Source organism: Vigna unguiculata, chromosome 8, assembly GCF_004118075.2.
Source record: "Vigna unguiculata cultivar IT97K-499-35 chromosome 8, ASM411807v1, whole genome shotgun sequence".
Taxonomy (NCBI): domain Eukaryota; kingdom Viridiplantae; phylum Streptophyta; class Magnoliopsida; order Fabales; family Fabaceae; genus Vigna; species Vigna unguiculata.
In genome coordinates, this window is record NC_040286.1 from 1636883 (window position 1) to 1662810 (window position 25928).

The 25928-nt window shown below is 30.2% G+C and overlaps 1 protein-coding gene across 2 annotated transcripts; it reads left to right on the top strand.

Annotated features, from left to right (window-relative positions):
- The first annotated feature begins 1894 nt into the window (after positions 1-1894).
- LOC114194541 (exocyst complex component SEC3A) lies at positions 1895-17794 on the top strand. Of its 2 annotated transcripts, none has more exons than XM_028084846.1 (25): positions 1895-2178; positions 2526-2626; positions 2964-3044; positions 3211-3278; positions 3377-3479; positions 4064-4215; positions 4580-4697; positions 5827-5931; positions 6540-6641; positions 6720-6857; positions 7170-7298; positions 7389-7469; positions 7778-7852; positions 8592-8765; positions 8860-9004; positions 10493-10557; positions 12895-13065; positions 13160-13239; positions 13824-13905; positions 14587-14684; positions 14781-14889; positions 14988-15056; positions 16922-16987; positions 17066-17155; positions 17428-17794. In XM_028084846.1, exons 1-25 carry the CDS (start codon positions 2004-2006, stop codon positions 17536-17538), a joined length of 2688 nt encoding a protein of 895 aa, XP_027940647.1. In that variant the 5' UTR covers positions 1895-2003; the 3' UTR covers positions 17539-17794. The 2 variants fall into 2 exon arrangements, with proteins under 2 accessions (XP_027940647.1, XP_027940648.1); XM_028084847.1 differs by having other exon boundaries at positions 2556-2626.
- The last annotated feature ends 8134 nt before the right edge of the window (positions 17795-25928 follow it).

Here is a 25928-nt window from a genome sequence, read left to right on the forward strand (position 1 = left end):
ATATAAAATTGTTATTTTCTGCCTTGAATAATATGCACTGATAAATAACTTAATCAAATCTTAATAAAATATACAACTTTAAATAAATTATTAGGTTATAATAAAAAAGCATGTATATTGGAGTTTAATGTAACATCCTCTATAGACGTAAAATTTTATATATATATATATATATATATATATATATATATATATATATATATATATATATATATATATATATATATATATATATATATATATATATATATATATATGCATGACTTCCTCCTGTTCTATTTTTTATTTTTTCGTTTTTCCAATAGTTACATAATGAAACTAAATATAATTGAATATGAGATTATGATTTTACATTTAGAAAAATTAAATTGTCTTATGGCTCACAGCTTCATATGTTTAACAATCTTCTTAAACAAAGTCAAAGACATGCTTATTAAAGCACGACTTCTTTAACACAATTTTGTAATTTGCACAAAAACTTATTTGTTGTGCTTAGGTTAAAATTGAAGTGTTACTTAAACTGCACTCTTATTATATGAAGTCATTATCACTAAACACGATTATCTATAACTCATTAATTTTTCAAATCTTACGAGTCTATCAAAGTTACATCAAAATAGTAAAAAAACTATCATATTTTTATCATCTTTGTACATAACAGTGTTAGCAACTAGTTAAAAAAGGTAAAATATTCTATTCTATTTATTTTATTTTAAATTATAATGTAAACAAATTAAAATATATGTAACAAAATTAGGAGTAATAATATGAGTTTGGCCTATTGGACCAATCCGTAGGCACGCAAAAATAACATGGGCCGGATCAAGATAGTGAACCCACAAGTCCGGAGAAAACCGCAGTTCGTGCGGGCTGGCCTACAAATCAGTATAAAAAAAACTTGCACTTGTATATATTAGTTACTTTTCTTCTGGACTCTTGTATTAAAGTTTCAAATACTTGTATGACTAGTAAAGACAAATATTATGTATTTTGTAATGTGCTAAAATTTGAGAAATACATTGTGTAGGTCAAAGTACAAATATGAATATGATGAAAATGTTGTTTAATTTATCATCTAACTCCCCCAAAGTCGTTGTTTAATTTTGTGAACTTGTTAAAATTTCTCAATTTTTTAAACATTGAAAATTTTATCATAAAAATTAAAAAAAAAAGGAATCGACCCGCAAACACATTATCCGCACTTATGCGAAACATGCTAGATCTTTTAGTTCGTATAAAAAAATACGGAATAAGATAAACTAACCCGCATTATGTGAGCCAAATACAGTCAAACCTAAATAGAACCGACCGAACTGCATTGTCACCCCTAAAAAAATATAAAAATATGTATTCAGTTCAAAAGTACTGTAACTTGTTACCGAGATTTCGTTTTATAAAATAAAATTACTGTTCTAATATTTATTCCCTGTATACTTCATATAAAAATGAAACCTTATATACATATATTAACATGAAAAAGAAAATGAAGCTAAAAGGTGCCAATATATTAAAGAATATTAATTAATCGTTATACGAAGATTAATTTCTATTTTTTATTTTCTTTATTAATCCTCGTAAAATACAAAAATTGTAAAAAGAAAAAACAACTAAGCTTTTGGTCTATGACAACGGTGAATTGCGTCAAAATTGACTGCCAGTAATCCAGGTTCTACGGTGGGTAAAACAAAAGTAAACAAAGACTCAACAAAAAACAGAAGATCCTCCACAGTTTAAAACAACTGTAATAATCTACATTTCAATCATTCACCATACATTTTATTTTCTTTTACTTTCCTATTAATATTAATTCATCTAGAAGTAAAATCAACGGTGGCGATGCACGCAGTTCAAATCCGAATTGCAGAAGATTCTGGTTCAAAGAAAAGTCTGTTTTTCTCTCATTTAGACTGTGACTACTATGCTACGGTCTTTTTTACTTTGCTTCTTCTTCTTCTCTCTCTTTCAGTTACGATAGGAGCTTCGAGATCGGCGACGAACGCTAAATGGCGAAATCGAGCGCCGATGACGGCGACCTCCGGCGAGCTTGCGAAGCCGCAATTGAGGATCCGAAGCAGAAGATCGTCATGGCGCTTCGCGTCGCCAAGAGTCACGGCATCTTAGGAAAATCGTCCAAGCTCGGTCGCCAAATGGCCAAGCCTAGGGTTCTCGCTCTCTCCAGTTACCTTCCTCTAATTCCCTCTCTACAATTCTCGATTCCACTGTTTCCTATGCTCGCTACTTTCATCTTGCTTTCTCGAGATTCCACCAGTGTTTTATTAGCTTTCAAGGAATTAAATTAACTACTCTGATGTGAACATTGATTTTGTTTTTTGGTTTTATAACTACACTTTGAAGCTTCCACACATCGCATTAGGTTTAGTTATGGTTTATGCAGTAATGCTTGGTTAACTTCGTGTGCCTTTTGTGATATGTAGCTTGTTGGATCTTAAGGCGGGAGTATTTGTGTGTGGTTTCTTCAGCGTGTGTTGTGTTTTAATTGTTTGTTGAACTCTACATTCGTGTAGTTGTTGGTGATGACGTGGTATTTGCTGCAGCGAAATCGAAGGGTCAGAGGACATCGGCTTTTCTTCGCGTATTGAAGTATTCTACGGGAGGAGTTCTTGAAGTAATTTCTTTTTCTTTTTCTTATTTTCATATGCTTGGATTTTAGCTGATGATCCAGCAATTATTATATAATAATTCCAGACAACCATGGTCAAGTCAGTTTCAACATAAGACACAATCGAGGGTTTATTAACCCTTTCTCCTTACCTGAGAAGCTGGACTATGTAATAGTTCTTTGATCGAGAAAAGATATGATTCCCCCTCCCCTCAAATTGAATTCAGAGTAGCTAGAGATTCCTCATTAGATGTTGTTTCTTGTCACGTGTTCTTTTTTTGAGTGGCATTTCTTCACCATCCTGTCTAGCGTTTTCAACTTTGTAAAACTGTTGTGCTTGCAGCCTGCAAAGCTATACAAGCTAAAGCATCTGTCAAAAGTGGAAGTTGTAGCAAATGATCCCAGTGGATGTACATTTACTCTGGTAAAGTTCTATAATGGATGAGATCTTTATGTTCTAGTTCTACACAGGCTCTCAGTTTCAGGAACAGAAGCTATGAGAAACTTACTACCATTCTCTGTTTTGGAGTTTAGTTTTTGTTGTGTTCCCCACTATATGCATGTTAGGCTGATGCTTGTGTATCTTGCAGGGATTTGATAACCTTAGAAGCCAGAGTGTGGCTCCTCCTCAATGGACCATGCGCAATATTGATGACAGGTTACATTTGAAAATCTATGCATAGACGTTTAGTTAGTGGTTGAGTTCTGTGTGAGGGGATGGAAATTTTCTCATAATGCCCATCACTTATCTTGTAGGAACCGCCTCCTTCTTTGCATCTTGAACATATGCAAAGATGTTTTGGGTCGCCTTCCGAAGGTTGTCGGTATAGATGTTGTGGAGATGGCTCTTTGGGCTAAGGTGCAATATAATCTCTTAATTTTGGTGCTTCTTTATAATCAAGTAGCCCTCTTTCTGTTTTAACGAGCTGAATTCCTTTCACCTCTATTGCTTAATAAATAATTAATTTTTATTTGCTTATTGCTACTCTGTATGGAACGTGAATATCATCATGTCTATGACTTCAAGCTGGGGATGTTAGTATGTTTGGAAGTTGGGTAGAGGGAGGGAAGGGGAGGGAGTTAAATCTCCTTCATGAAGTTAAAAGGGAGGGAAAATTCCTTTCCATTCAAAGTGAAGCAGAGAAGAAATAAGTTACTTGTCCTTATTTAATTTGAATGAATAATTTTCAGTTTTTTCTTGCCAAGTTGAGGGGTATGGGTTTCCAAGGGGAATACATCTCATTCTTCCCCGTCCTTTAAAATCTCCCAGACAAGGATTAAAGTTAAATTTTCCATTTCCTTTTATATCCTTCTTCCCTCTTAACTTCCCAGCCAAGCACAGTGTTGGACTGTCTCTGTGCGAATTTCTTATTACATTATTTAGTTAATTATTGAATGTAAGTTTTCTGCTGTAATTATTTATTTTCGTAAACTGTGGAATAGGAAAATACACCCTCTGTTACTGCTCAGAATAAAGTGCGAGATGGTGGTCCTGTTGCATCATCTGTTGTGAGGGAGGCAGAATTAAAAGTTAATGTTGAAAAGGAACTTGTCTCCCAGGCAGAGGAAGAGGACATGGAAGCTCTTTTGGGAACGTAGGTTCTATTCTTCTGTCTTATTGAGGCTAGATATTCATCATAAGATTTTTCTTGAAATAATGGCCTATGTTTTCGGTAAATTGTGGAACCAGGTTCATAAAATCCTAGGGTTACACTTGAGTTTCTTTGTCTTCCCTTACAAAACTGCTGGCCACATTTTATGATTCATATTGATACAGGGAATTCATAATTATTAGATGGTGTTAAACATAATGATTGTAACATATTTGTCAAAGTTAAGATGACACAGTTAGATTTGTATATAATTCAATTTGACTAAATCCTGTATTAGGACTTATTTTACAGTGCCAGTATGATCCAACAAATGGTTGAGTTTCTTTTTTAATTTTTATCTGTGCAGTTATGTGATGGGTATTGGTGAAGCAGAAGAATTTTCTGAAAGGTTGAAGAGGGAGCTCCAGGCCCTGGAAGCAGCAAATGTGCATTCTCTTTTAGAAAGTGAACCTTTGATGGATGAGGTATTACCATTCTTAGTTATGACCTTTCATTGGAAGTTCTTCATTGGAAGTTTTTGTTACCCGTAGTCTGACTTATTTGCAGCCTTGAGTTGAGGACGTGTTAGTCCTACATCAATTAGAGATATGATTTATAGAGATTATAAAGCTTGGGCAATTATTCCCTTTGAAACTAATTTTGTGGGGTTGAGCAAGATCTAATGACTTGTTAGGTTGCATTGTCAAACTTTGTGTGCCCATAGCCCTAGGTATCTAGTGGTGTGTTGAAAAAGCCGCATTAGTTTCGGTTATTGTGACCCACATTAATTGCTGGCTCTTTGTGTTGCCTAATTGCAACCTTGAAAGGAGTGTTTATTCCCAGATCAACTAGAGTTGTAACTTGAATAGAGTTTATAAAACTTGGTCAATTCTTACTTTACAAGTTGGTATATAATAATTGAATGAGGCTGTGAACCAAAATTCTAAGATATTTCTTTGGTGGGTATTGCCGTTGGCTATGTTCTTGTTATCAGGCCTCTTGGTTCATATGTTTAATGGCGGCTTAACTTTCTCCCTTTGTTTTACATTATAGACTGAACTAGGATTTTCTGTTAACTAAGCTATGATTAGGTTATTTAAAATCCTGGACTCGATTTTTTTTTTATGAAATCAATAACTTTCTCTGATTTTGTCTTTTTGAAACTATATATTTTTTGCTGATATTTCAAGTTGTAACTGTATCTCACTATTTCATTTTTCTCATTTTTAAACTAATAGAGTTGCTAAATCAATTTCACAAATCTCCATGTTCATTAGTTATCTATAATCTATAATCTATAATATATAATATATATAAAGGGAATATGATGTTTTAATGTACACATTTTGTATATCTTATTTTACTCCTTTAACTGCCTATTATTTCTTTCGCACAATCTTTATTTTTTATTTAGTCTTTGTTCTATCTCTTGATCTACTTTTCCAATAATAACCCCCACTTGCGATTTGTTATTTAATCTTCGTTATTGCTCTTTTTATTTTTCATTTATTTTTTTAAAAATCACGAAGGCAAGGAGTGCCACTTTTTCCCTAGTTTATTAGAAATTAATTTGCTTTTATAGATTGCTTCATGCTACATGTGTGCCTTGCGCAGGTTATGCAAGGGCTTGAAGCAGCAACCAGTGTTGTGGAAGATATGGATGAATGGTTAAGCATATTCAATGTAAAACTCCGGCACATGAGGGAGGATATTGCATCAGTAAGGACCTGTACCCTTCACTTTAAAAATATAAATTTTCTAGATACAATTTACTCTGTTTGCAATGGCAGTGTTTACTGGAAACATGAATCATTTGTTTAGTTCTCCTTGTTCCTTTGGTAAGGTAAGGGAGTTTATGTATTAGTCCGATCCTCATAAGAGAAAGGCTTCATGTCATTAATTTCTAGCATTTATTATTTTTGGCTAAGAGACTGCTAATTAGCTAAGGGTATTTTAGGGGAAAAGGGTCTTGCATATAAGGATGGGAGTAGTTAAAAGGTAAACCAAGATATCAAAATAAAAACATCTACATTCTGCTATATGTTTAGCCTAGAAACAGCGATCCAGATATTTTTACACTACCCAATTTCAAGTTTAATTAGGAACAGAATAATTTATAAGCTTCAGCGAGTCTAGTTTGTGTGAATTATGGTCACAATTGTTTCTTCAAAATGACTATTTTTGCAGTGCCGTGAAATTTGCTTTATGCAATTTTAGTATTGTTTGCTTTTCTAGGTTATCCAGGTGATGTAATTTCTGATGTTGGAGTTCTTGAGAAGTACTAGTCTCTTAATATACTTTGTCCTTATAACTTTTCTTATATCCAGATAGAAACCCGCAATAACAATCTGGAAATGCAATCAGTTAATAACAAATCTCTCATTGAAGAGCTTGATAAGCTTCTTGAGCGGTTGCGTGTCCCTTCTGAGGTATACCCTGTATCCTAATGTAAGCCAAATGAACTTCCTAGCTTGTATTTATTTTAATGAGTTTTTTGTTGGGTGTAGTATGCTGCAAGTTTGACAGGAGGTTCATTTGATGAAGCTCGAATGCTCCAAAATGTTGAGGCATGTGAATGGTTGACTAGTGCCTTGCGTGGCCTTGAAGCGCCTAATCTAGACCCTAGTTATGCAAACATGAGAGCTGTATGTTCACTTCTTACTACTCTCTTAAAAATCATTTGGTAAAATCAGTCAATCATGAATTAGCCATTCAGAAAACAAAATTATCCGTGAGACAGTGCTTGTTGTATTTGTTAGAAAAGTTTTAATGGAAATCTTTTCAAGGTGATTGATGATTTTTCATCCATTATTTCTATCATTTTGTCTGGGATAATTACAAGAATGCTACGAATTTGGCATCACAAAGAATAGTGAAAATAGTCTGGCTTTGGTTGATATGGCAAATATGTGTCGGACCTAAAAACCATCTGTTCTGATTCCTGCAACCCCTTACAGGTTAAAGAAAAGCGTGCCGAACTTGAAAAATTAAAATCTACTTTTGTCAGGAGAGCATCTGAATTCTTGAGAAATTATTTTGCTAGTTTGGTGGACTTCATGATAAGTGATAAAAGCTACTTTTCGCAGGTATTTTCTACAAATTTGTTATAGAATTGTTACCCTTGGAGTCTTTGGATTGAATTTATTGGTATCATTTTTTCTGCTTGCTCTAAACAGCGAGGACAGTTAAAGAGGCCAGATCATGCTGACCTGCGGTACAAGTGCAGGACATATGCACGTCTTCTGCAACATTTGAAGGTTAAATATTTGGGACCAAGAACCTATTTACCTTGACAAAAAGCTTTCTGTTTTCATTTTGTTCCCTATTTTCAAAGCTTTTGTAGAACTTTGATTCCCCTCTTCCTTGTACAAATATCTGAAGATCGAAAACAAATAAATAAATCATGTCATTTTTTGTACAAAAAGTAAGAGCAGAAAATGAAATTAGAAATCACATTCTCAAATCAATTAGTCCTTACTATTCCTGCTTGAATTTTGTTTTGGAGGCATATATTTGCCCAGTAATTCTCTTTTTCTACCTAAATAATATTTCTGGACACTTGCAGAGTCTCGACAAGAATTGCTTGGGTCCGCTGAGAAAAGCTTATTGCAGTTCTCTAAACTTGCTTCTTCGCAGGGAGGTATGTTGCACTTCATATTGGTTTTTTATGTTTTCTTATGATGCATTCCTTTATTTTTGTAATTAAGCATGGAGCATAATTACCAATGTGAAAAAAAAAATAATTAATATGATTTCTTCGCTAATCAATACATAAAAAATAAATAAAAAATCCATCATTGCTTAACTAGATGAAGAAGGGATGTACTTTTCAACCTGGATTAATTTTATTAATACTTGAATAGCAGATCCTCCTTGATCTTCCTTAACTGGAGTTCTTTGAGTTGTGATTGCAATTTGGTATTTGACCTAAAGATGTCTTCTAGTTAATATTAGAATTCTGGGTCTAATGGGATTTTTGTTAAAGTGCATTGTAGGTCTCATTTGTTATCAAAATCAGTTTTTTTCCCTATACTTTAAAATGATGATTTTGGTCCCCATTTTTTATGGTTGATGAATCTTGTACCATTTTATGGAACTTTACTAGAATAATGACCCTAGGAGTTTGACATCTTACTTCTGGGAATTAAAATATAAATTAAATACTATTCTTATTTATTAAAAAAATTTGCCATAATCTTTCTTTATCATTCACCAATTATCAAAATTACAGGTTCCAAAATCACCTTATTAAAGGTGTAGGGACTAAAACCAATTTTGGCGGAAAATTGAGAGGCCTAAAACACATTTAACCTCTATTGTATTTTATACCATGGTAGGCCTAGTATTTGGTGTCTAAGGCTTCACACATTCTTTTACAGGCCCGTGAGTTTGCAAATGAGCTTCGAGCTAGTACTAAAGCATCTAGAAATCCAACTGTTTGGCTCGAAGGTTCTTCAGGTTCTGGTCAAAATGTAAATGCTACTGATACTTCCACAGTCTCTGATGCTTATGCGAAGATGCTTACGATTTTTATCCCACTTCTGGTGGATGAGGTGATCTTTGTGATCTTTTGATATTGTTTCATTTCCAGCAGAGATTTGTCTTTAATATTTCAAATGTGTAATTCTTTCATGGCATAAATTGCAGAGTTCTTTTTTTGCACACTTCATGTGCTTTGAAGTCCCTACACTTGTTCCTCCTGGAGGTGTTGTTAATGGAAACAAAACTGGATATGATGATGATGATGATGATTTGGGAATTATGGACATTGATGAGAATGACGGCAAATCTGGTACTCATGCCTGTAATTTTGTCTTACCAATAGTAGTTTTATGTTTAATATTTTTAATCTATTAGTATAGACCTGTTTTACATTTGTTGTTTTTTAAAATGTGTCACTAATTTTTTTTTAAATATTTAGTAGTTCGCAACTTATAATTACATTAAAATTGTGGATGTTATTTTAGAAAACAAATGTGTTTTAGAAAAAACTGTGATATTTAAAACTTATTATGAGTTGATGCAATACCTGTATGAACTTTGTCAATACAAATGTTAAATTAATATTGAGTTATTTATGTGTGTGTAAAACAGAGTGGCTATTCTTGTTATTGTATATATATTATATAACATGTAATTTTATGTTTTTATTATGAATTATTTTTAACTATATTTATTGTAAAAGCAATAATAACATGAAAAAATACATGTAAAATAATAAATTAAATTGATATAAAGTTAAAAGGTGAAAATTTGATATTGATAAGCATACCATATACACACCAACATAAGAAGAATTCATTTAATTTCCACTGAATACTATTATGAATCACATTATTTTGAGAGATAAAAAGAAAAAAGTTGACAATATACAATTCGTTACTTATAAATACATACAGTAATTAATATTATAGAAAGAACAAATATATTTATTTATCTATTTACAAAAATATCACATAAAGAACATGAAAACTACATTATCTTTTTCAAAAAAGTCATTTTACCATTTTTGTTTTACTATTTTAAAATGTTTTGTGAGCAATACTAATTAAATATATATTTCACTAGTTTTGTATTTTAATATTAATTAGTGGATTAATAATTATTTGTTTTATAAATATTTTTTTGGTAAATAGATTTTATTATTCTCATGCATTTTAAAATAAATTTTATAATGTCTTTTATAAATTATGCCTTTGATTCGTAAACTATTTTAAAATCATATATTTTATCAAATTTTATAAAAGTCAGAATAGGTTAGCTTTTTTAGTTTACTTACTAAACATAATAATTCACTTTTTTGCATACTAGTTGCATATTAAAAATTCAAGAAAATGGTAATTTGAGAATTAATATAGTGACATATATAAACTTATTTATTTGCAAAGTGTCTACTATAATCATTGCATAGTTTATAACAGGGGTAATCAATTAAGTGTTTCATTATATATATCTTGTCTTGTAAATGCAACATAGTAATATAATAATTATGGTTACTACTTAATATCATAATATTAAAATATATAATAAATAAGATTAATGTGAGCTACTGATTTCTTCATTAAATACAATCCTTACTAAAATTATATATGATCAACAGCTGTTATAAATTAAAAGTTTCAATCAACTGATAATATTATTTTTTGAAGTCTCCTTTACTCTGTGTGTGTGTGTGTGTGTTTTTATGTATGTATGTACGCAGAAGGTTCAGATAGATAGTTCAGTTTAGTTTCCCTTTGTATCTTTTTTCAAGAGTTTCACCATATCTTCCATTTTGTAGGCAAAACTTCTGCTGAGCTTGAAGCTTTGAATAAATCACTTAAGGATTTACTTGATGGAATACAAGTATGTACAGATTGCTCTTTATATCTGAATTAAGTTTTTCTGCTTCTGATATTTGTGAGATGAAGAAATCTGGAGCTAGCATAGTGGCAAGAGAGACAATAAGATTTAGATTTGTTCAGTCTTTTGGGTCAGAAAAAAAGAAATTTGTTTAAGGAAGAAACAAATGGTACAAAAGTAGGGGACGTAGAGCTGTTAAAAAAATTCAATTGATACTGAATTGAATTGCATACAAAATATTGAATTGTTTAAAAAAACTAAAGTAAATTGTTTCTTTATAAAACTATGTGAACAACATTGAACTCTAACTTGAGAGATTTAAAATTATGTTTTAAAATGAGATGTCTATTAATAATAGTTCGAAAAATTTAGATAGTTCAATAGCAATTGAGAGCAGTTTAGTTTAGTCCCATTCACTAAAACTATAATGCATTTCATTTTATCTAAATAATTATACAGTTCAGATTTATCCAAACACTTTTAGAATTTAGTTATGTTTTACAATAGTTCTGTCTAATTTATTTATTTTTCCCACCCTTAAGGATAAAGCATCCTAATGAGAAACTTACATAAGAAAACATTTAGAAACTAGTTGCATATAAAATCCATGTGAAGAACACTACAAACAAACGTAAAAATAACTGTGTTCCAAGCATTGGCTAGAGAAGAGGTTCCTCTGAAAAATGCATTCCTTTCCATCTAAAGAACAGAACAGCAAGAATCTCAGTTTCTTTATTGAAGCCTAAATGTCTAGATTTCATAAGAAACAGATGCAGATACTTTAGACAAAATCAAATCTCTCTGCAAATCCCATAAAGATTGTTCCAAATAAAATTTGCTGCTGAACAATGCAGAGGAAAATGAGTCCCAGATCCGAACTGTAACCCTCAATTACCTGACCTTCTAGGGAGATATGAATTTCTGGATAGGTTTGTCCAAACAAAAACTGTTAGTCAGACTGTCATGAACTGAAAATAATTACAAGAGGAAAACAACCAAAAACAATTTGATGCCTTGAGTTAGCTTTTAGGGTCGACTTAGACCTTGTCCATTTTTAATACTACCCAATATTATTTAAAAATCAAAATTTGATATGAAAATTGTCACCTAAGTGATGGATAGGAGAAATTTAGAGGAGAATAAACCCTGTCTAATAAACTTTGAAGGACTAGATAGATTTACTTGAGGGATTTGCTGTTCCGTGTCTCACTTCTTATAGTATAAACCAGACTGCCACAACTTCAACTTTTATACCATAAAGAAGAAAACCGACCTTCCTAATAAACTTTTAGCTGTCAATGCCACATTATTGGACCCTAAATTACAGTGACACCCTATGCCTCTTTGGTCTAAAACAAACCTCCCAACTCAGAAATGGTCTATAGTAGATTTTTCCCTCTCAGCCAAAGGAATCATGCAAAACATTGGAGAAAGTATTAAAGGATGCTAGAAAACAAGTCTGTAACCTGACTTCCCAAAATGAAGTGCACTCCTACAATTTTATTGCTTGGAAAATTTTTCAAACCACTGGATCCCATAAAGATAAGTAAGACACAGGGATTACTACCCATGGGATGAATAGATATATGAGAGGTTGACATCAAGCTGAAGCAGTGAAAGTGCTTTAAATATAAGTGTTCACGTTGAACCTTACTGAACTTCTGTTAGTATAATTAATCTATAAGTCAAGAAATGGCCTCAAAGAATAATCTTATGACAGTTAGAACATTGACAGAAGAATCAATCTCTGGTTCCATTAACAAAGTGTTATCAGCAAATGGAGGTGCTAAAATCCCTTCCAGACCAACTATCAACCTCTTAATCTGTCCATCAGCTCTAGCTACCAAGTGGCTTAGAATATAAACGATAATGGTGAAGGCGATCCCATCTTCAATGTTTATTCATTTTCTCTCCAAATATTGTGTTCTTCAAGAAACCAAATCCAGGGTAAATTGAAGATAAATTTTTGAAGCCCAATTTGTCTTAATTCTCAACCTCTCCCCTTGGTAGCAGTGTGAACATCATATCTGTGTATTTCTGCTTAAGGTGTATAGAAGGCAATAGTTTTATACAAGATGTCTGCAATAAGCAGAAGAGTTTGACAAAGGAGAGGTTTGTAACAGTAGCTAGGTGCTCGAATCCACCCACTGTTGTATACAAGAAAACATTTAATATGAAGCATAACCCTTTAGAAGGCCAACATCATTTCAGTTTACAGACTAAGACTGAATACGCCTGTTTGTAATAATTGGTCAGGTTTTATTGAGATGTTGGCAGTGGTTTAATATGTTTAAAAATTCAGTGAATACAGCTACAAAACTACTCTTTATATGATTTCAGGAAGACTTCTATGCTGTTGTGGATTGGGCATACAAGATTGATCCTTTACGCTGTATATCAATGCATGGAATAACAGAGCGCTATCTATCTGGTCAGAAAGCTGATGCAGCAGGATTTGTGCGTGATTTACTTCGTGACCTGGAGTCTCGGATATCTATGCAGTTCAACCGTGTAGGTGACTAGCACCATGAGGAAGGTTATTTTGTCATTGCATTTGTAAATTGAAATGCTTACCTGATTTATTTAATTGGAAATGTTTTTGCAGTTTGTTGATGAAGCTTGCCATCAAATTGAAAGAAATGAACGGAATGTTCGCCAAATGGGTGTCCTCTCCTATATTCCCAGGTGAAATATTTTTTTTTTAGCTGTCCCCTCCTCCAAACTAATAAGAAGTTCTTCTTTGTAATGATAGTAGTACAACACTTATCTGCTGCTCTTTTAGCCAGTTATGCAAAGTTTGGAACATAGAATGAGAGATGTAGAATAGTATATCCCATGAAAGGATCTTAACATGGTATTTTGTCTCTATTGAAAATGTTACAGTATAATTGTTCTATTCTGATACCCTGCTTTCTGCAAACCGGCACTGGATTAGTTCATTTTGGGTTCCTGAAATTACATGATTTTTCCAATTTCTCCTGGAAATTTTACTTTTCCTGTTGAGTTTACACAGAGATTGTGGTACAAGTTGAGCACGAATTTTAATTGTTTAAACTGTATTAAAATTGGTCTAAGATCAATGTGCTAATTAGGTACAGTTCTATACCCAGATTGGATAAAATCATTTCAATGGATAATGATGTTTATGAGACTATAGTTTTTCTTTTGGAAGCAATTAGACGTTACTGCTGCAATAGTATGTATTTATGTCAACTGTCAAGTCTTTCTTTGTGATTGATGTTAAATACTTCATCAACTGTTTTACATAGATTTGCAACCCTTGCAACTCGGATGGAGCAGTACATCCAGGGTCAGTCTAGGGATTTGGTTGACCAAGCATATACAAAATTTGTAAGTGATTTGATAAAATCTGTATCCAGTTTTATGATTCCTTTTGATTTTGCTGACAATTCAAGCACATACTTTTAAAGAGTAATGAGATTAAAGTAAGAGGCAGGGGGTAGACATTATAGATTTTAGTTGTCTAGTTCTTGGATCAAATAGAGCATATAAGAAATGAGTATCAGAAATTAGAAATAAGCACAACTAATTAAAATATATTAATATTATAGAGGAAAATTAGTGGAACCATACTAGCAACATTGTTCTTTTCTCGAAGATGCGGTGTAGCATTTCCATGCCATCTTGTAGAATGGACGTATTCTATAATATGAGTTCTTGCTAAATTTTCTTTATCTTGAATTATTCATTTGATTGATAAATTCTGTTTGTCGTTTAGTGAAATGTTTTAAGCTTATTTATTATTTATGCCTGCGTATTTATACCCCATGGTCAACAACTAACAGTGTCTTTTTCTTCTTTTTCTGTAAATGATGTTGAATCCTTGGTAAATTATAATTATAATTCTTAATGAACTGCATTGATAGTTGATATGAGAAATTTCAGTGGTTTACAGATTATATTTTTTTGTCTGTAGCTTACATAAGAGGAAATAAGTCCTTAATATTTTTTTTTTTCAATTTACTGCATAACTGTTACCATAACACTGACGGTGGGAATGTTGCTTGACAGGTTAGCATAATGTTTGCTACTTTAGAAAAAATTGCACAAACAGAACCAAAGTATGCAGATATTTTTCTTTTTGAGAACTATGCTGCCTTTCAGAATAGGTAATTCCTCTGCCAAAAGGCTGTTTCATTTTACTCGGTTGATTTTGCAGAAAAAGACATTTTCTATTTTTCAATGTTTTTGCTTCTTTTACTCAGTTTGTATGACCTCGCCAACATTGTGCCCACTCTGGCCAAGTTTTATCATCAGGCCAGTGAAGCCTATGAACAAGCTTGTACACGTCATATTAGCATGATAATATACTATGTGAGTATAATCTATTTTCTTTTTCCATTTTTTGTGTCAATACACATGAATTGGTATCCGTGGGACCCCACTGATGATCACTTTTTTGCATTGGAAAGCAATTTGAACGCCTTTTTCAGTTTGCTCGAAGGATTGAGGACTTGATGTTCACTGTTCCACCTGAAGAGGTTTGTGTATAATGCTGTATTTTTATCCTTCATAGATTCCAGGGTACTTCCGGCTATACTGCATCTTGTAACGTCTAGAAATTCTATTATTGAACAAACTGTTTGCAATGTTTCTTCTCTTGTTGAAATAATGATGATTTAGATATATAAGGAAGAAGAAAAACAAGAGAGAATGAATCACTGAATTGATAAAGAAATATGATAATCAGCCCTAAGCCCTAATGTGAAAGTAAGAAACTAACCTTGAGAATAAATTATGATAGTCTAAGTTGTATGACAGGAACAGTGCCTCTAAAGGGGAAAATAAACCATTTCAGACTTATCGGCGAAGGCACAAGCTCAAATCTAATTAATAATTTTTTTTTTTCTTTTGTGAAAGGTAGGACTAGAAAGGGAATTTTGGCTGCTAGTTAGTTAGTGGAGTATTATGTGTGCATTTCTGTTAAGGTATGAGGTACTGATAATTGAAAATTAGAGCCGAGGGTTTCTCTGGCTTGGGGGGCCCTTGACTCCCATTCACTCCCATTCTTTCTTTTCCCTTATTTCCTGCTCTTTGTCATTCTTTTTTCTCGGGTACCTTTGACACAGGTTGTATCAGTGTATGATATGATAAAATATTTTCATATATTACAACTGACTGTTACTTCCTTTCTTAGCATCATGGGTTACTTTATCAAAATATATCTATTCTGGCACTTATTTTGAATAATAAAATTCCTTACTAAATTCCTCTTGTAAGGGAAACTATTTTGATGAATATAACCTTATATGGTTGCGTTGCCTAACCAGCAAAACTAATTCCAAATCACCCTGCGCAGCAAAACCAGGTGATTGTTGCACTGTATATTCTTTATTCAGACCATAATGAAGGAAGACATTTTTAATAATAATTAGTATAATGGTCAATGACCTATTTGCTGCGTAGAGAGAAATGGACAAGGGATTTTAGCTAACAGAGAAAAGGTATTATTACTTTAAGACCTTAGTTGTGTACTGCTTAGCAACTAAGTGATTTTTAAGTTAATTGTCAAACCTCCCTTACATCCACCTAGCGATACTGAAACTAAGTCATCTATCACTGTGTTTATGGGAGAGAAACTAAGTCACCTTGTAGATTGGAGTACCCTTTCAAAGAGTGGGGGAAGGAGTTCACGAACGAACTTGGACAGCATAGAAGGTCAAGTCAGTTGATCAAGTAGGACATATGATAGGGTACTGTTCTATTTTAGGAAATGAGTTAACTATACTAAGATGCTACGTAATGATAAATTTATTCTTCTCTGCCTCCTATTTTTTCATCACTGGAATTTTTAACAAAGTACAACGGCCAATAATTGGCAATACAATCCTTCAATTAACAGTGAGCACTACTAGCAGTTATAACCAATTTTCCCACATGTGTTCTAGAATCGACCGTGATCAACTATCCAAGAGATTCAAACGATATAACAAAGTCCTATAGATTGCTGGGCTGAGTGTATTACTGACTAGGGGTCACTGATGTGGACTTGTTGAAACACTTGTCAACTAAAGGGGTGTAATATGGTCGCTCTTCTAAAAAGGATAACTTCATTTGATGAATATCAAAGAGTGATAGAAGAAGACCCAGACTATGGTTCAGATGAATGAACTTCGTGTGGTTGAAGCTACTTCATTGACTGAGTACCGGCATCTAAGGATGACCACTGACGAATTATATGAGCTTGAAGAATTGCGTTTGCTGATGCATCTCATAACATTGTGTTTTCTTGTCTATGTTTTCCTGGATGCATGGAAAGGAACTGTGAATTATTTAGTTACACAAATTTCACATTTAAATTTGATTTCAACATTCACAGAGTTCCATTCTTTTGCATGAATTTCAGATTCCTTTTCAGCTTGGACTGTCAAAAATGGATCTTCGGAAGATGTTAAAATCCAGTTTATCTGGGGTACGGTGATTCTGGTTTTCTTGAAAGATCCTCTACTCATGTCTGCCTTTGAACTTATGTCTTTTCCCCTCTACATAGGTGGACAAGTCCATTGCTACGATGTATAAGAAACTGCAAAAGAACTTGACTTCAGAGGAACTATTACCCTCTTTATGGGACAAATGCAAGGTAAGTTGTACTTAATCAAGGCTTTTCACTAAAATATTTGCCAAGAGTCAGTGAAGTGTTTGACAAGTGTTTCGCTAGTTTGGTTGACAGCAAGTGCAATTTTGCCAAGTTTAAGCTACATTTGAACTACTATTAAATTGGATTTAATTTTGTTGTTGTGTGAACATTTATTCCAACTTCACGCAATCAAGTATTTTTCCAGTGCAGGTTTGCGATTGTAAAGCTAAGCTGCAAATGCATGCAAATTAATCGTATTTTTTAAATTTTTGCAGAAGGAGTTTCTTGATAAGTACGAAAGTTTTGCCCAACTTGTGGCTAGGATTTACCCTACGGAGACAATCCCATCTGTTGCAGAGATGAGAGACCTTTTAGCTTCCATGTAGAGGTTTATGTATGTAAATATTTTTCTTTCTTTTTATTTTATGTAAGGTATGATCTTTCTTCTCTCTATTTAATTTTATTTATTCAATAAATTGTATCTTTGTAGTTTTTATTATTTGAAACAAACAGTTTAACGTGTCTTCAAACGAATGAGATGAACGAGTATCTTGCTTATGTGCAAGCATTTTCAGGATTTACGAGTGGCAATATCGTGTATCCGGTTAACACTGCATATGCGTTTTGGTTTATTTCGAAGAAGTAATTCTTATTTTTTTTATAGCTTTATCAGAATGTCAGTACTACGAGTTGTATGATAATTTCATATATATACTTCCTCGTAGCATTTTGACCTTCAAAATTTCGTTTTTGTTTCTTCAATGATCTTTCTTTCTTGAAATTGATGATACATTATTATAAATTTTGTACGTGTGATCGGTAGTTCAATCGGTAATAAATAAATAACATTTTAAAAGCATTAATATATTATAGCCAGCAATATTAAAAATGCATAAAAGGATGTACGAGAAAGAGAGTTGACAATTAAATAGATCACTCAAAAGTTCGTCAAGTCATTCTATAACATAACCCTCTTCCACACGACTCATTTAAGCAAAGGATTAATATGTTTTGGTTAGGTGTGTTTAAAGGCAGAGGATTAGTATGTCATTAATATTTATTTTGTGTTGTTTAGTTTAAATCAAGTTACAATTTTTTATTAAAAAAAAAATGAGTTGGATTGAATTGACTTGTTTTTGGTTCAATCTATGACAAATCAATTTATTTGAGTTGAATTGACTTATTTTAATATTTTAAAACAGTTACAAGTTAGTTTAATGGACACAAAAATATTAAGTCTTCTTTTTTTGTTTCTTAAAGTGTTAAGTATTTCAAAGTAACTTATCTTACGACTTTGTAATTAAATTACATATCATAGTTTATTTAACTTTCATTATTACCTTTATATCTTGTTTTTTTTTTTTTGTTATTACTTATTTCAACTAATTTACAACTTGTCGATGTACCTTTAAATTTTTCATACAATTCAAATTAAAGAAAAATATTTAGCATTATACATAGAACAAACTAATGTTCTATTACCTCGATGTCATATGTATCACTAACTTTTATAAAAAATATGTTAAAAGAAACTCCACAATTTTTTCGTTTATTCTATAGTATTATGTTCAACTACATTAATTTTAAAAACAATACATCTATAGACAATATTATGTTCTGCATAGTTTAAAAACATATTATCAAAAGTTTTAAAATTTATTTTTCTTTTCTTTAAGACGAGGTAACATCGTTTTACTTAAACACTCCAAGTAAGATTATGTTCATAATTTTTCCACATTCATTATTGAATTTTGTTTGTCACATGCGTTAGAATTTGATTGGTTTTGAAAATGATAAATATCCTCTAGTCTATTAAGTTGCTAAATAAAAAAATAAATCTGACCTAATTAAATTTAATTGAATTAGGTTAAAAAATAGATTAACCTTAATCCAACCCAAAACCACTAACTCCTGCTCAGTTAATATTTTTAACACAAAAGTTTATTTACCTTAAAATGTTTTTAACTCCTTAGTTTATGTAATTCTCTTCTTCATTCATATATAGAAATTTAAACTAACCAAAACAATATTTCTTTCCCTATTGTCACAGGAATACGAGCCATAAATTTGGTAAAATAAGTGTAATGGATAATTCTACACAGTCACCAAAATAGATTGATTAGACTAGAAAAATAATAGTACAAATTGAAATTAAATATTTAATACACCACCTATTTAAATTCAATTTAAATGAGATTAGATCGTACTAGTCCGTAAATTTATTTTTCTCCCCCTTTCTGAAAATATTAATTATAATTTTAAAAATAAAATAACATTATTTTATTGAATATGTATGTATTAAAGTTTATTTATTAAGTATTTTACTTAAAGATTGAAATTAATCTGTGTGGAACTTAAATTAAAAAATATATATATATATTTCTTTTTTTCTTAAACCAAGCTAAAATATATATATTTTCCTCGTATAAGTAACATTTTTATTTGGGTTGTGGTAACACATAAATATCTGAAGGAAAAAAAACGGAAACAGTAATTTGAAAGAAGCAGTGGTCACGTCAAGTACAAAAGAGATAGGATAATAAGATGTCCCAATTCCAAAAATATACCTACTTTTCAATTGTTCTAGTTTACTTTTAGATTCCTTCGGTACTTTGTAGATATTTTTAATTATTTCTTATTAAATTATATTTTAATTTATTAAGTATTTGAAAATTTATATTTTTCATCATGTCAGTATTATTTATTTATTTTTAATTAAATAGTATAATTATTGTTTTATTTATTTTTACATATTAATAAATATAAGCAGGATGACATTAACAATTATACTCATATCATTTAATTAATAAAAAAATCAAATGACGATAACTCAGTTAAAAAATTAAAATATTTTAAATATTTAATAAATTAAAAAAATAAAAATGCTCAAGACTAAAATTTAATCAATTATTTCTTAAATCAGGACATCAACATTAGTAATTCTATTTAAAACAACTTTATTTCTCTTATATATATATAATATATAAATATAAATTTTATTTTATTAAATTAAATTAAATTTGAAATTTACCTCTAAAGTGAATTTGAAATCTATAAAGTGAGATTTGTTGAGTATGTGGTTATATAGTGTTTTAACTTAAAACTTTATCCAAAACAGTTTGAGTTTAATTTCATTTAATTTCTGACTCGTTCATATAAATGAATCATTAAAACCAACTATAAAAGAGTAAGTTCTTCTTCCACTTTTTCTATAGATGATAATAATTTCTAAGTAACGAGCTTTCCTACATATTTATTCATCAAATTTGAGACAAATAACTATGTCTTAAAGGTTAAAAGTATTCAAAAAGTTAAAAAAACAAATCATAATTATTTTATTTTATTTTATTTAATAAAATGTGCAAATAGATATAACAATTGATCAGATTGAATACAGATAATATCTATTTGTTATTCAACCTACAATACAAAATTTGTCATCTTAAAAAATAAATATAAATTTTTAAAATGAAATATAAATAAAATTAAAAAATAATATAATATAAATTTAAAATAAAATAAATTTTAATATTAATTAAATTTAACTTAATAAAATATGAACTAAATTTAGTTTTTAATTAAATTTAACCAAAAAAAAATGAACTACATTTTAATTTTATTTTTTAATAAGTAATGAGTACCACAAGTACGGTAGTATGATATCTATACTCTGTTTATAAGTGGATATTAAATTATTTGTTACCTATTATCCCACACATACCTCTTTAAAGTATCTTTTATTATTCATAACAAATTTTATTGTCGGATACCCGCAGACATTGATATTTTTGTCATCCATGTGCATAAGTATCATAAATTGTATTATCAAAATATGTATAAAAACAACATTGATGAATCTCACCCAGTGTAGCCTTTTGTGTCCAACGTCATTCTTCAATTCTCTATTATCTTTTTTTTTTTTTTGAACTCTATATATAGCTTTGTTTTCCTTTTTATCAACACATTTGTATTCTCTTCAACAATAAAAAAATTTCTAGTATTTTCTTCATGTTCTCCGTAAGCTTAAGACACCATGCATAGTCATGTAAAAGTTTTCACTACTCCTCACGATCATATCATTGGAGCTAAATTTTTTTTTGCTCTTTTATTTAATAAAGAAAAACTAAGAAACTTTGTTAAGCGTACCTGCACACATTGTAGTAAAAATGGATATATTATAGACGTTTGTTACAAGAAACATGGTTTCTTCTGGAAATAAATTCTTCAATAGTAAAATAAATTATGTCAAAGTCACTGATGACAAACATGAAGAGAAGCAAGAGCATGCTGCTCGAGATCAAGATATGTGTTTGACCCAACAACAATATAATACTTTATTAACTCTCCTATGATCCAAAGAAAGAGTTTTTGAAGATGCTCAAACAAACTAGATTAACATTATCACCGTTGAATTATCTCAACCAAGTAAATATTTAAGTTCTCTCATTTTGATTTTTAATTCTAAAACCACTGATCATGTTTCTTGTTCTCTGAATAATTTTTTAACCTATACAAAATATTTTGGTTCATCTCCCTAATAATGCTAAAGTTACAACAACTCATTCTAGATGATGCTCTTTACATTCCAACATTTGAGTTTAATTTGGTTTCCACACCTAAACTTGTTTTTACCTTTAATGTTGAAATTTTTTTCTCTCCTAATCTTTGTATCATTCAAGACTCAAACACGATAGAGAAGATTGGTTTAGCTAAATCTAACGGTGGCTCGTATGTGCTTTCCAAATCTAAGAAGACTTTGGTTTCAGTAACAATTCTTCTTGTAATAGTCTAAACAAAAAATTATGGTATGACAAATTATGACATCTTTATGATAATAGGCTAAATGTTTTGAAGCAAAAACACTCTTATATCCAATTGTGATAAATTGATATATGTGATGCTTGTCATTTTGACTACCATTTTATGAAAGACAAAATTCAAAATGGCATCATCAACATTCTTCCCATCAACACGAAATATCAACACACCAACATCTTTACAAAAGCGATACCTCCATCAACCTTTCATGGGCTTCTTTCCAAGCTTGGGATGTTAAATATACATGTCCAGCTTGCAGAGGGCTCTCAGAATATATAGAAAGCAACATTGATGAATCTTACTCAGCATAGCCTTTTGCGTCCAACGTCATTCTTCAATTTTCTACTTTTTTTTTGTTTTCTTTTCTTTTCGAACTCTATATATAGCTTTGTTTTCCTTTTTATCAACACATTTGTATTCTCGTCAACAATAAAAAAATTTCTAGTCTTTTCTTCGGCGTAAGCTTAAGACACCATGCATAGTCATGTAAAAGTTTACGCTACTCTTCGTGATATAATCATGGAAGCTAATTTTTTTTTTTTTTTGGCTCTTTTATTTACAAAAGCAAAACCAAAGAAATGAAACTATTTGTTACGAATAGAAAATTTTGAAACATTTATGAAAAAGAAAAGGCATTGATAATGAGTAGTGAGAAAATGTATTTATTTTGGTTTAGTGCAAGGTTGTATCTGTTTGAAATTTGCCGGAAGTGGTGGTGCCTATCAGTTTTGAGAAAGCGAAAAGATGCATTAGTGGGGGGAAGCAATTATAGCAAAAGAATAAGCACGTTTCTTTGATGCCAAAAAGGAACAATCTTAGTGAATGTTGAAATGGTGAAGCACCAACATCAAACTTGTCTACACTTTTTGTGGTCGGAACACACTCACATTTTATCTCTGCTCAAAATAATTCATGCAACTTTCTCTCATCAAAATATTTCTTCTCAATTCATTTTTCATTAATTTTGTATTTCTGTAATACAAAATTTAAATGCCCAAATTTGTCATTAAATATGGCCGGTGCCTACTCCAAAATCCAAACTTTGTTCACATTTCCATACTAACAAAGATGCGTTTGCTTTCGCGTTTTAAAAGCTTTCCAAACGCGATTCAGTGTAATGCGCTGTTTGTTTCTACTAAAAAAAGCACTTCAATCATTGCTCACAAAAGAACAGAGTCACACTCTGTTTCTTTCTGATTATTCATCTCAAATTGGACCAAATGGTCACGGAGGAAATCAAACTTGTGTTGCTTAAAATATCATTAAAAACTTATAATCACCTTCGCAATGTATTATCCATTTTAGAGCGTAAAATTTTATTACAATTTTATCTTTAAAAAATAAAAAAATATAAAAGTATTTAAACTGTATCTCATCTTAAATTCTAAATAAGTAAAACGTAACATAACATAATCTATTTAATTCAGACAGATAAATAAACTAAGGATGGTAGGAAATAAAGTAAAATGTTAGTTGTTTAACACAGAAGAAATGGGAAAATATTATAAAGAACATTTTCTTAAAAAATTATTTCGATGATAAAATACTTCATTTGTTCTTACTTTATATAGTATACTAAAATAATATTTTGATTTTAATTTTAAATCTTTTATTCATCCTCTCTCATTTTTTTTTCTTTCTTTTCCATCAAACAATCTAGAATAATTTCCTTCTTTACCAAAAATAGAGATATAGCTTAAAGTGTTCAAAACTCAGATTAAAATATGTTAGTATAATTATTTAAAAGCTCAATTTATATAAGAAAGATTTAGATTGATTTTGCATGTACGAAAAAGTAAGATTAAATTGATAGAAAATTAACATTCTCATGACCTATCCTCGTCACATCTGTATCCTCGTGACCACATAGTTTTGTGAAAAATTGTTTATTTTGTTTCACTTATAATTTTGTTCTTTCTTTATTATTTTTTTGTAACTTGTTATTTATTTCAGAACTCGTTTATCTTTTTATATCTTATCTCTTTATTACTTCTTTTATTTATTTGTCCATACTATCTTCGTGTCATTTATATTAAGAAGCATTATCTGGTGGGTACCTATCATTACATGATTAATAATACAATATAGAACTATATGTAAAAATATCATGTTTGAAAGTATATTATACTTTGAATTCTATTTTTTTTTTTATTCATTCATGTTGCACATCATATTAATCTTTCAAATACATTTGACCACAAAAGAATATATTAGTTTTTAGATAAGATAAAACTTAAAAGTATTATTGTTGAGTGTGATCCCACATTTAGAAAGTCTTATTTGTCGTTAAGATCTTTCCGAACTAATTATTTTTTAAACCAGTGATATACTTCCAAGCTAATTGAAAAAAAAAAAAAAATCAATCAAAAATATGTTGAATTGTTTCGGTAAGGAATGAGTTGATACTTTTATAAATATATTCCTTGTTTATCGGAATGTCTCATTTATATTGTTTTGAGTTTTTTTTACTTTAACTAAGTTTTAATATTTTAACTCATTCGTTATATACATTTATTTTATTTTTATTAGTATCTTATAATAGAAATTATAGATTTGAAAAATGATAAACTAATTGATATTATTAATTGTATAAAAAATATTTTTTTTCAAATATATATACAACTTATAAAATAATGTTAATCATTCTCATGTTAATTGTTTTAGTCGAAGAAGTTTATCAAAATTAAAAGTAATAAAAATTTATTTAAGATTAACAATGTCTAAAGAAAGATTAAATGGATTATCATATTATCTATTAGAAAGGGATGTAAAATAAAATTAATTATGATAATTTAATAAATAATTTTGCATCAAAAAAATTTGAAAAATAAATTTTAAATAAAACGTCTCATTTTTTAAGTTTGGTTCAGATCTTCAAAATTCTTTAATCACCCATGTATGTACACCTTCATCCTCATACTCAATTGAAAAAGTAAAATATTTCAAGATATACTCAAACTTATACCCATTAATGTGAAAATTTTTCATAAAAATGAGTTTATTTGTCATTTTATAAGCGACTGAAATCATATTGATTAATAATTAGTAGAAGAATAAATTTGTGTTGTTATAATTATGTAATATAATTAATATTGCGAGGAAAGTAGAACATCATCTTCAAATTTGATGTTATATTGTAAAAAGTATGAATAATCATTTTATCTCTTGAATATAATTTTGCATAATCCTTAAGAGCGAAAAATATTTCAAAATATTTTTTAATACTATATTTTAGTAATAAAAATTATTTTTTTATCATCAAAGTTATCCTTAAAATTATATTTTGATATCAGCATACTTTCACGGTGAAACAAATACTTGGTTATTTTAACAAATAAATTTACATGTTTTCACATATTTAATCGTGAAATTAGCCATTTAGTGTTTATACTTTTTGAATTTACAGGAGGCAATTGAATTATTTTGATTATGAATAGTGGATGAAGAAGGAATGTTGCATTTTGACTTGTCAATGTGATAAAATAAGCAATAAATGCAGAAATAATAATATATTTATATTTAGCAAAATATTTTAATTGGAATGAGATGGACATGTGTTTTGGGCGGCAATGACTTTTGAAGCTAAATATTAAGTTTAAGATATTCTCATCTCTCTCTTTCACGTCACAAACAGAACAACATCTGATGCAACAAAACTTTCATCTCTGCACTAAACACTTTTTTTTAGGTTAAATTACAAATTATAGATTCTTTTTAAAATCAGAAACTGGAAAAGAAAGACTCCAAATATTTAAATACTGACTATTAAGTATGGTTTAATTTCAAGAAATTATTAATAGAAAATTAAAGGAGTAAATACAAATATGAAAATATACTTTTTAGTTTTATATGAATAAAAGTTAAAGTAAGTTATATCTAATATACATTATTAATAGATTTATATATGAATATTCTCTTTCTTTCTCTCTCTCTCTCTATATATATATATATATATATA

What these genes read in the sequence shown, in the direction of transcription:
- LOC114194541 (XM_028084846.1), top strand. Translation starts at nt 2,004, where the DNA reads ATGGCGAAATCGAGCGCCGATGACGGCGACCTCCGGCGAGCTTGCGAA. An exon ending in ACCAAGCATATACAAAATTT is followed by an intron (nt 13,906 to 14,586) that starts GTAAGTGATTTG and finishes GTTGCTTGACAG; the next exon opens with GTTAGCATAATGTTTGCTAC. An exon ending in TTAGCATGATAATATACTAT is followed by an intron (nt 14,890 to 14,987) that starts GTGAGTATAATC and finishes TGCATTGGAAAG; the next exon opens with CAATTTGAACGCCTTTTTCA.